The sequence below is a fragment of the Lactuca saligna genome, chromosome 5 (genome assembly GCF_052625555.1).
Source record: "Lactuca saligna cultivar CGN05327 chromosome 5, ASM5262555v1, whole genome shotgun sequence".
NCBI lineage: Eukaryota > Viridiplantae > Streptophyta > Magnoliopsida > Asterales > Asteraceae > Lactuca > Lactuca saligna.
The window spans coordinates 312,867,063-312,878,214 of NC_136421.1; the positions used below are offsets into that span (position 1 = coordinate 312,867,063).

Sequence of the window (11,152 nt, forward strand, 5' to 3'; positions counted from 1 at the left end):
CGGGGTTTCCGTCAAGAAAGAACCTTCTGTGAATTTCCTGACTGACCCGATATGAGGAATGTCAACCCTTAGACCGGCTGACGTTTTGATTTTTGGATGGGTTGAAGGGAAACACGTATGTATGCACCTTACAGGGGTATCTCCTCTCATAAGTTTGAGGGTCAGGGGTTTCACAGTGGAACATGCTGTATTAAAAGCTGCTACTTGCAAGATCACCAAACATGAGAAACCGTGCATGAAAAATCAACACGCGTTCATACCATTTGCATTTGATACGTTTGGTTTTCTTGTACCAGATGCGGTGGAGCTTCTTAGTAGACTACAACGGATCATGCACAACCATGTTAACGGCAAAGCTTGTTGCCCGTTTGTATTCTCATTTGTTGTATGATGATAACTAAAACAGTTAATAGATTTGTAAAAACTTCAACTATTTCAACTATAAATGTTCCTACGCAACGCGTGGCATTCACCTAGTATTATAATAATAAAAGACCCACAAATAAAAACGCAACCCAAAGCAACCACAAGCAATCAAAAAATCGTGGCAAGGGAACTTCCACGCTTTCGCTTTCCTAAAGGCTACATACAAAACCCATCAGATAACAAATATTTGAATAATTAGTAGAGGCTCCACTATCTCAAGTACACAAGTAAAAACCACACTCCCATCGTTAAATTACAGGTGAATAATACAACATATTATATAATATATCGAAATATATTTATATTTAATTAACATATCAACCCTTGCAAGTAAAACCCATTTAGTGGGTTTTCTTATGATGAAAGAAACAGCTCAAATAGCCATCGATCAATAGCTGCTCCGGTCGGACCGGTTCAATATCTTCAGATCAATCTACAACATATTATTATAACTTATAAGCCACAAAGATAAAGATTCACCATGGAATTAACAATATTACACGCTACTCTCAGTAATTAATAATCCACACACATTCAATTCAAGTTTCAATAATGCATTAACAATCATAACCTTTGAGAACAAGCAACTTCATTTCAGTCAGCAGAAAATGCTTCCAATCTGATAACCAAGAAAGAGTAGTAGTAACATAAGAGTATCAAATCTACAAAACTTAAACAACAACGCATAAAACAAGAACATGATAGTGTGTGTTGGCAATGGTAATGGAAAGGAATGGAATCCCCTGTAAAATGACAAGAGAAAACCAGAATTAAGATGATGATGATGATTGGCTTTGTAATTTGTAATTTGTAATTTGTACATAAGACAGATAGAAACAAACAACGAACCGATAGCAGGAGCTTTGTTAAAATCTGTGAAATATCATTCATCTTCAGTCACCATCATCAGTACCTAACTACAAAGATCAAGAAATAACAATGGAAGAAGAAGAAAGGGTTAGCTAGCTAAGCTTCCTACTTGGGGTTCGAACCCAAGAAATCCAACTTATCAGCCAAGAAATTCACATCTTCAACACCTGATCTTTCACTAAACAACTCTTCCCAGAATTCATCATCAAGTTCTTTCTCGTTATCGTTCTCGTTGCCTTCACACATCTCATTAGCTTCTTCCTCTTCTTCTTCTTCTTCCTCTTGGTTTCTTTTGGCTCTACCAAATCCTTGAATCTCTAAAGCAAGCGCCTCAAGCTCAGACACCTGAGAAAACTCCTCCTCCTCTGGTTCATCTTTAATAAGCTTGTTTCTGGTTCGACTGGATTCGCCACTTTGAACAGCATCAAACCCTCTAATGGCGTCTCGAAGGTCCTGTCTTCTACCATGTTGGACTAACTTTCTGACAAATTCAGGATTTTGCATAGCTTTCGCCAAGAAACTCATCACCTTCTGCTGTTTTTTCTCTGTCCCACGGATCCTGACTTCCATGGCTTGAAGTTGAGCCCTAGTGTTCTGTTGCTGTTGTCGGAGGTTTACTAATTCCATCATCAGAACTTGCTTTTCGTGTTTCAGACGCCCAACTTCATCCAATCCGAATGTTTCAGGACAACCCTGAGAAGTAGCTGAAGATGATGATGAAGAAGAAGAAGAAGGCGCGCGTCTTCTCTTGATGTTCTTCAAAACGTGTCTTTGACCCCTCACGAACGCTTCATTCGCAAACTCCCACACATCAGGATCTATCTTTCTAAAACCCTGCGTTCAGAAACCGAAAGCTCTATAGCCAACAATTTCCGAATAAAACATATATATACTAACTAAAAACATCTACACTAATTTCCGGTATTCTTCATTCATCATTTCGTAGCCCCATCTTTTGCCATAATCAATCACATCTTCTTCTAGCTTTGCATAAATGAAACTTTGATTATTTTTAAATTTAATTGCCATTCAAAAAAAAAAAAAAATTAGATTAAATTAGTTAGAGAGAAAGACTTACATAAGTATTGAGTTGCCTGACAAAACTAGAGAAATTGTTGTGTTTAAAGTATCGAGGGAGGAGATTAGTAGCGAAAGCATGTGGATCCAATACAGTGAAGCTTTGACCACCTCTGCTCCAACAAACAATGTGGTCAATACTTCGGTCGTCGACCATATCATAGATTTTCGTCAAGAAAGGTGGGGGCCCAGCATCATGAAGACCCTCCATTGGCTGTGGGAGTGGTGCTTGAATCGCCGTTGGCCGCCTTACGCCGTCGCTACCACCACCACTTGATGGATACTCCTCCTTAACGACCGAGAAGAAAGGATTCATAATCGATCCCTTCTAAATCACAAGTCTGGGTTTTAATTTACCAAGATAATAAACCCAAACGAATCACGAATCCAGAATCTTTCGTATGAAAACCCAGATGGGTTTATTGAAATTTGCAGCAAAACTCAGGAAATAGATGATAGAATCTTGTACTACGACTACGACGACGAAACCCAATAAATCAGAACAAGGTCAATCACAAATCTCAGATGGGTTCATCAAAATTAGCATCAAAACCTAGGAAATATAAGATTAAAGTTTGCACGACGATAATTAGACCAAACAAATTACAACAAGATAATCACAAATCTCACGAATTTTCACTTTTGAAAACTCAGATGGGTTCATCAAACTTTGCAGCAAACCCGAGAATATATAAAATAAAATAAAACTCGCTGTGATGAAAGATCAAACAGATTGGTATACACAAAGACCAAATCTAGAGTAGATTAGGGCTTTTGAGCAAAATTTCAGTTAAAAACAGATAACATAAATGGAATCTAAAGGACAAACTGACATTTGAGGAAAGTTGTTGATAACTGCCAGAATCATGGTTGGCGCTGAGCTATCCCCTTTAAGAAAGTTCTGGTTTACTAAATTTATGGGTTTTTTTGTAAAAACAAGAGTTGAATTTGGGCAAAAATGCAGACGAAATGTGCAAATTTCAGGGCAAGAAGGAAGACGAAGGTTCTAGATACTACTTATCCGAACCTTCCACACTACTTATAGCGAACCTTCTCTTCCTCACTATTATTTTACTTTTTTTTTTTTAATTATTGATTTGTATAGAAACAAATAGTGGGGCTTCATTTTTCTTTCATAATAAAAAGCAGACGTGACATTTTTATTGGAACCCATGAACCCAGCGAAAGGTGGCATTAAATTCAGATTTCTTTAGTGTAAGTTGTAGATAAAATACGTTTCGATAAGTTTTTTTTTTTTTTTCAGAATTGTTATTTGTAAATTGTAAAAAAAAAAGTTAATAAATAAATAAATAAACCGTGTTAATATTAATAGGGTCTTAATTTTTTTACAACTTCTACAAATAATCCAAATTCTGAACTATTTTGAAGATATAATCCATGTTAAATATATATATTAAAAAAACTATTAAACCTTTTTAATTTATTTTTTAAATGTTTTTAACTAGGTTAAAATCCATATACGATTGATAAATTAAAATAACATAAACAAATATACAAATTGACAACTAAAAATAAATAACATGTTTTTACTTTTTATGTTTGATGATTTAGTAGTTAGAAATTAATCATTTTACCTCAAATTAAGCTATTTTATCTCCATGTAAAACCATTTGTTAATTATTCTTGTAACATCATAAGAAATATACACCCACAATAAACATTTAATTAACTTTGTTTATGTCGAACTTATGCTCCATATTGCTATTGCAGGTACCCTAAATTTCATAATCTATAAGCTGTAAACTAACTCATTTGAATTCTAACCTTAAAAAATAAAAATAAAAATCTACAAGTTGTAAAGTAACCTTAAGCTTTGCTCAATGCTTTTTATACGACATTTCATTTATAAACAATTTATTGAGTTATTATTTTCTTGAAAAATCAATAAGTCAATAAAAATATTTAATAATATGAAAATGACTTTTAAAATAATTATCATCAAATCTTCAAAAATATGATTTCGATAAGTTTGAATTTCTAACTTTTCAACTCTATAACTTTTCAGAATTGTATTATATATATATATATATATATATATATATATATATATATATATATATATATATTAGGGGTGTGCATGGGTCGGTTTGGGTCGGTTTTGGACTCAAATCCAACCCAACCCATAAATGGTCGGTTTCTAGTTTTTAGAACCCAATATGATCGGTTTTTGGTCGGTTCGGTTTCTTGGGTTCTGAGGTCGGTTTGGGCGGTTTTTCGGTTTCTTGGGTTCAACCCATACACTCACGGGTTCTGGGTTTAAACCCATGGGTTTAAGGTTTTAACCCATTTTCCATAAATGAAGCAACAAGTTAGATACTTCAAAAAATAACAAATTTAAGTTATGTACTTCAAAAAACATGAGTCTTACACAAATAGTTAATTACAAGTTACAACTAAAGCCCGAAATAGTCTATTACAACTAAAACACAATCAAGTATGGGTGGTTTCTCGGGTTGGATGGGTCGGTTTCTTGGGGCGGTTTGTCGGTTTTAAGTATGAGTCGGTTTCTTGGGTTGGATGGGTCGGTTTCTGGTTAGAAACCGAACCCGAACCCGATTTTTCGGTTTCTAAAAATATCAAACCCAAACCGTCGGTTTTGTTTCGGTTTCGGTTTTTTTGGTTTCGGTTTCTCGGTTTTTTGGTTTGGGTTTGCTCACCCCTAATATATATATATATATATATATATATATATATATATATATATATATATATATATATATATATATATATATCTATATATCTATATATATATATATATATATATATATATATATATATATATATATATAAGCCAAATCAAACACTTTTTAGAAAAGAAGTTAATGACTTTCCTCACCATAAAAATTAATCTAAACACTAAAAAAAAAAAAAAAAAAAAAAAAAAAAAAAAAACCTTATTTTTCTCACCACCATAATTCAATAAGTCATTTTGTCTAAAAAAAATTGAAGATTCAAAATAAAATCTCAAATACCCTATTTTATTAAAGTACATAACAAGATAGATGTGGTTTTACATGGAAACTAAATCTAATTTTGTTTCTTAAAGGACAAAACTTTATAAATGGTCTATGTGGTATCCCGAAATATGAAGTTTAGTGCTTAAGTTCAAAAAACCTCTTGGATAATCCTGCGATTTCAACACTTTTAACAAATAGTCTCTCATCCACATAAAAAAGGATTTTATACTCTTTTTAATTTAGTTTATATTTTTTCTATAATTAATACCATTTTAAAAAAAATAAATTAATAAATTAATAGTTCCCCCTCCCCCCCCCCCAAGCAGCCGTCAGAGACCTCTCAACCACCATCGACTGCCCTTGTTTTGCTCAATGATTCTTCCAAATTCGATGGACAACACCCGTCTTGTCATTGCTTCAATTAGAAAACTTATGTTCTCCTAATTTTATGATCTCGTAAACGAATTCAAAGGTAGAGAAATTGTCATCACTTCTTACTATTCGAACCATCTGATGACTAACATCACTGTTAAGTTGATGCATCAGACGATTGCCGCTATTTGTTCTTCCCCTAACCGCCGACAAACCACATGTATGTCTCCCCTGAACCACTAATGCACCATAAGATGACAAGTTTGATTCTATTTTCTTGAAATCATTGCTATTTTACTGAATTCAATTATAGTTACATGAAATTATTTTAGTTTCTCATGAAATCAGTGTTGATTATACTCCTTATGGAATCTGAAATGTTTTTTATTGATGCTAAAATCTGAAATGGTTTCTTGAATTATTAATCTTGTTGATTCAAAACCATCCTTCGTTTGTGAGGAAGATCATGACAGTAGTGGAGATAGTTACTACTTGGAAGGGTTTCAAGATTATATTTGATTTTCTTAGTTGTTTTTGGATTTGGGTTTCAAGATCATCATGTTCATCAATCGTGCAGGTGTGTGAAAATGAATGATGGAGTTTGACTTTTTTTTTCTTGAAATTGGTAATGGATAGTGGCAGTAGACACTGATTGAAAGCAAAAAAATGTGAGGAAAATGGTAGGGTGGTAAAGGTGGATCTTGGTGAACAAGTGGTGGTGTGATTGTCTTGGTTGGTAGCAAGTAAAGGTCTAGAAGATGGTGATGTCAATGTTTTGTAATTGTAACATTGGTATGTAGTGGTCCGATAGGTGGGAGTTGAGGATGGAAATGGTGGTGGAAAGTGGTAGTGATGATAATAGGGGACATCAACTGGAAAATGAAAGGGAAAGGTAATGGTAGGATAAGGTAAGATGGGGAGGCTACGGTAAGTATTTTTATTTATTTATTTTTAATATATTTATTTGTTTTAAATGTAAAAGTAGTTAGAAAATATAAAAAGAAAAAAATGAATAAAAATCTTTTTATGTGGTACTATTTGTTAAAAGTTTTGAAACCATAAGGATCATCTGTAAAGTTTTTTTAAATTGAACTATATCTCATATTTTAAAAAAACATAGGAACCATTTATGAAGTTTTGTCCTTCTTAAAGCTTATGAAATTCTTACAAATTTTATTATAACTTTTTTTTTTTGTATAATAGGCTTAGAATTTTGAATCGTTCTTAGTATGACGGAATTTAAATGTTTATTTTCCTTTGTGTGATTATGTTTACAAACAAGCATGATATTTAATTGCTAACATAGGCTGAAATCAAGGTTCAAACTAAACCTCAAATGTGGTTAAATTTGTTATTTAAGAGATCGTATTTTTTTTAAACTTTTAAACAATGCTACAATGTGAGGCCTATATGTGCTCACTAAAAGATCGCTTTGAAATACCTATTAACATTTGGGTAAATGGTACAAAAAACATTTTTTTTATACAGAAATTCGATTTTGACATCGTGTTTTTTTTTTTTCTTTGTCAATTTCTACACTGTATTTTTCAATTTGTTAAAATTCTGACCACTTGACCGGTTAACCAGGTTGTATGCTGACGTGGCATGATGACGTGTTAGTTTTGATAACGTGACATTCTGACATGATATGCTTACGTGTCAAAATTGAGTTTTTTTCTCACAAAAAACACTAAGTTTTCATTTTTTTTTTCGATTTTGATACTAAGTTTAATTTTTTCTTTCAACTTTGACACTAGGTTTTTTTGTTCGAAATCGAACATCATTTTTTCCAATTTTATTCAATGTTGACAATTTTCTATTTGAAACCGTATAAATATTTTTTTGAACATTTAAACCGTATAAATATGTTTTTTTTTTTTCATTTAAAAACCATAGTTTTGTATAAATACATTTTTTTTACACTCAAACCATATTTTTATGTATAAATCTGTATTCGTTATATAAAAATTATATTTTATATTAAATATGCAACATTAAAATGTGTTTGTAGGTTTGGAGGCATTTAGTTGATCAAAACTCAGATATCAAGTTTACAACCCATCAAATTTTTACATCTTATTAGAAGCTTATGTTTAGTTTGATTCTCATGATATAAATAATGCTTTGAATGTAAGAAAAAAAAACACATGTATTTAAATAAAAATGTGGTTTTTAAACAAAAAAAATATGTTTATACGGTTTAAAATGTAATAAAAAAATATATGTATACAGTTTCAAATGGAAAATAGACAAAATTGAACAAAATTTGATAAATGATGTTCGATTTGAACAAAAAAAACATAGTGTCAAAACTGAAATAAAAAGTTTAACTTAGTGTTAAAATCGAAAAAAAATGAAAACTTAGTGTTTTTTGTGAAAAAAAAAATCAATTTTGACACACCAGAATATCATATCAGCATGCCACGTCATCAAAACTGACACATGATCATCCCACGTCAGCATGTAACCTGGTTAACCGGTCAAGTGGTCAAAATTGTAACAAATTGAAAAATACAGTGTCAAAATTGATACAAAAAAAACAAGGTATCAAAATCGAATTCCTGCTTTTATCAAGATAATAATACTTCAATTTATTTAACAGAGTATGTGTATTGCAATTTAAGTTGTGTTTTTAGATATATCCCAGTTCCAACTGAGCAACCATAACGACAAATCGAGCAACCATACTTCAAATTATAAGGCCAAAACTTGGTTTCTCACTTTCTCTATTAAAAACCTTTCATTATTCATAGAAACATTAGAAAATGATGAAAAAACCATGAATAGTAAAATTGAAAATGAAATTTATACACATACACATTAATTAAAAAAAAAAGAAAAAAAAAAGTCTTCAGGGTTACCGAATTCATATATATATATATATATATATATATATATATATATATATATATATATATATATATATATATATATATATATATATATATATATATATATATATATATATATATATATATATATAGGGTTAGGTTCATTTGAGACCACCTATATTTTGTGAGACCGTGAGACGTATTTTTTTATTTTTTTTTATTTTTTTTAGTTAATTCATGTTCCGAAAATAATATTTAAAAAAAGAATTTATTGATTTTTCCATTTATTTTGCATTTTAAAATTATTTTTAGAATATGTACAGTGTAATATTCTATTTAGAATATTTCACGTATTTTTTAAAAAAAAATAGAATTTTTTTTTTTATTTTTTTTTATTTTTTTTAGTTAATTCAAGTTCCGAAAATAATATTTAAAAAAAGAATTTTTAGATTTTTCCATTTATTTTGTATTTTAAAATTATTTTTTATAATATATCAGTGTAATATTCTATTTAGAATATTTCACGTATTTTTCAAAAAAAAAAACGGAATTTTATTTATTTATTTATTTATTTATTTTTTTAGTTAATTCAAGTTCCGAAAATAATATTTAAAAAAAAGAATTTTTGGATTTTTCCATTTATTTTGCATTTTAAAATTATTTTTAGATTTGGTCTCACGGTCTCACAAAATTAGAATGGTATCAAATGAACCTGAACATATATATATATATATATATATATATATATATATATATATATATATATATATATATATATATATATATATATATATATATATATATATATATATATATATATATATATATATATATATACCAATCTCAGTTTTGAAATTGACAATGAAAAGAAACACGAGTCATCAAAATTTGAAAAGTGAACTCATTTGGATATTAATGAAATTCTGATTACTCATTTTTGTAACTCATGGCTATATGTCACGAGCTTTTTAGCAGCCATATCTTAAAAATTTATATAAAAGTTTCGAGTGTCACACAAAATATCAAATAATCTTAAAAAAAGTATTCAAATATTATTTTTTAAAATGGCAAAAAAATTTTAAAATATAAATTTGATCGAGATTTGAAACTCCATAACTTTTAATAAACTTTTTTAATCATAATTTTAAATATGTTAATTAATGTAAGATAAATGACATAATAATAATAATAATAATAATAATAATAATAATAATAAAAAAGTTAGACTTTAATTTTCTATAATTTTCTAACGATGTCTAAATTAATTAAAAAAGATTAATAGTAACATCAAATAGTAACTTATATTAAGTTATTCTATAAATAATTTTTGATATTTTAAATAATTATCAATGATAAAAATTTTAAAAATGGTTAAATAAGTAAATTTCAAGTTAATTGATTATAAAAATCGTTAACTGTCACAGTAAATAAAGAATTAAATTTAAGTTTATTAACATGCAAGCTATGGATATAAGAAATTAGGGAAGATCCCTTTCCAAAAAAAAAAAGAAATTAATAATTATACTAGCAATTTAGTTTAACAATTATTCTTTAATGGTGAATACTAACAATATATATTACTTAAAATTTTATTATATAGATTAAATACAAAGCTAAAAGATATTCACCTATTTTGGCATAATATGATGAAAAGGTGAGGAGAATAAATCCAAAATTAATTGGGCTTCGTGAGAAAAGATAACTACTTCAAAAGAAAAGGATGGTTTACGTTTCGGGTCCTTGTACGCCTTAAATATTTCTCTTATGACGAAATGGTGGTGGAGGCTATGTATAACGTCAATTCCCTATCGTAGGTTTTATTAGTGGTATTTATTATTTGTATGGTAATCAATTGATTATGGGATAATGACTTAGGAGAATAATAAGGTTTTTAGTTTGTTCGTATTAGGTCATTAAGGTTTTTTTTGTGCGTATTAGATCAATATGGTTGTTATTATCAAGACTATTTCTAAACGGTACTAACAACCATATTGGTCTAATACGCACAAAAAAAACCTTAGTGATATAATACGGACAAACTGAAAACCTTATTACCTTCCTAAGTCATTAACCCTAATTTTAAAGACATTGAGAATATATGACCATCAACAGTAATCTACTTCGTTTAGAACTTGCGTCGTCCCATATAACCTGCTACTCCTCTATATGGCGAAGCTCTTCATCTATAGTTGTCCCTTTGGGGACATCCGATAAAATTGGAACGATATAGAGAAGATTAGCATGGCCCCTACGCAAGGATGATACACACAAATCGAGAAATTGTCCAAAAAATTTTTTAACCCTTCGTCGTCTTCTCTGGAACCCTAATTCCCTTTTCAAATGCTAATAGAGTTCAATTGCAATTCTTACGTTTCAGTAGTTCATCTACTGAAGTCATGATCAGACAACATGTAGATTCTATGGTCAGATTGATCTTCTTGTTGATGTCTTCAACCATTTGTGGCAAGTAAGGGTGACATTTCTTTCTATAAAGTCTTATTTAAGTTTTTTACTTTTCCTGTTATTAAGTTTCATGCTTTATAAACTTCCGTTTATGTGTTGTATATAATATGTATGTATTTGTTTATGTGCTGATTT

At 29.7% G+C, this 11,152-nt stretch overlaps 1 protein-coding gene and 1 non-coding gene across 4 annotated transcripts; one reads left to right on the top strand and one right to left on the bottom strand.

Annotated features, from left to right (window-relative positions):
- Nucleotides 1-1,046: 1,046 nt before the first annotated feature.
- Nucleotides 1,047-3,397, bottom strand: LOC145048618 (heat stress transcription factor A-7a-like). Of its 3 annotated transcripts, none has more exons than XM_078997158.1 (4): nt 2,375-3,397; nt 1,464-2,130; nt 1,276-1,343; nt 1,047-1,169 (listed from the first exon to the last, which is right to left on the bottom strand). In XM_078997158.1, the coding sequence occupies exons 1-3, from the start codon at nt 2,687-2,689 to the stop codon at nt 1,333-1,335; spliced, it is 993 nt and encodes a 330-aa protein (XP_078853284.1). In that variant the 5' UTR covers nt 2,690-3,397; the 3' UTR covers nt 1,047-1,169; nt 1,276-1,332. The 3 variants fall into 3 exon arrangements, with proteins under 3 accessions (XP_078853284.1, XP_078853283.1, XP_078853282.1); XM_078997157.1 differs by having other exon boundaries at nt 1,276-2,130; nt 2,375-2,926; nt 3,207-3,396; XM_078997156.1 differs by having other exon boundaries at nt 1,276-2,130; nt 2,375-3,396.
- Nucleotides 3,398-10,745: 7,348 nt separating this feature from the next.
- Nucleotides 10,746-10,851, top strand: LOC144999435 (U6 spliceosomal RNA). The gene has a single exon (XR_013660903.1). It is a non-coding gene; the product is annotated as a U6 spliceosomal RNA (small nuclear RNA).
- The last annotated feature ends 301 nt before the right edge of the window (nt 10,852-11,152 follow it).

Excerpts from the sequence above, each read along its gene's own strand:
- LOC145048618 (XM_078997157.1), bottom strand. The coding sequence starts at position 2,689 with ATGAATCCTTTCTTCTCGGTCGTTAAGGAGGAGTATCCATCAAGTGGT. Across the intron at positions 2,131-2,374 it reads TCAGGCAACTCAATACTTAT|GGTTTTAGAAAGATAGATCC; the intron begins GTAAGTCTTTCT and ends TTCTGAACGCAG.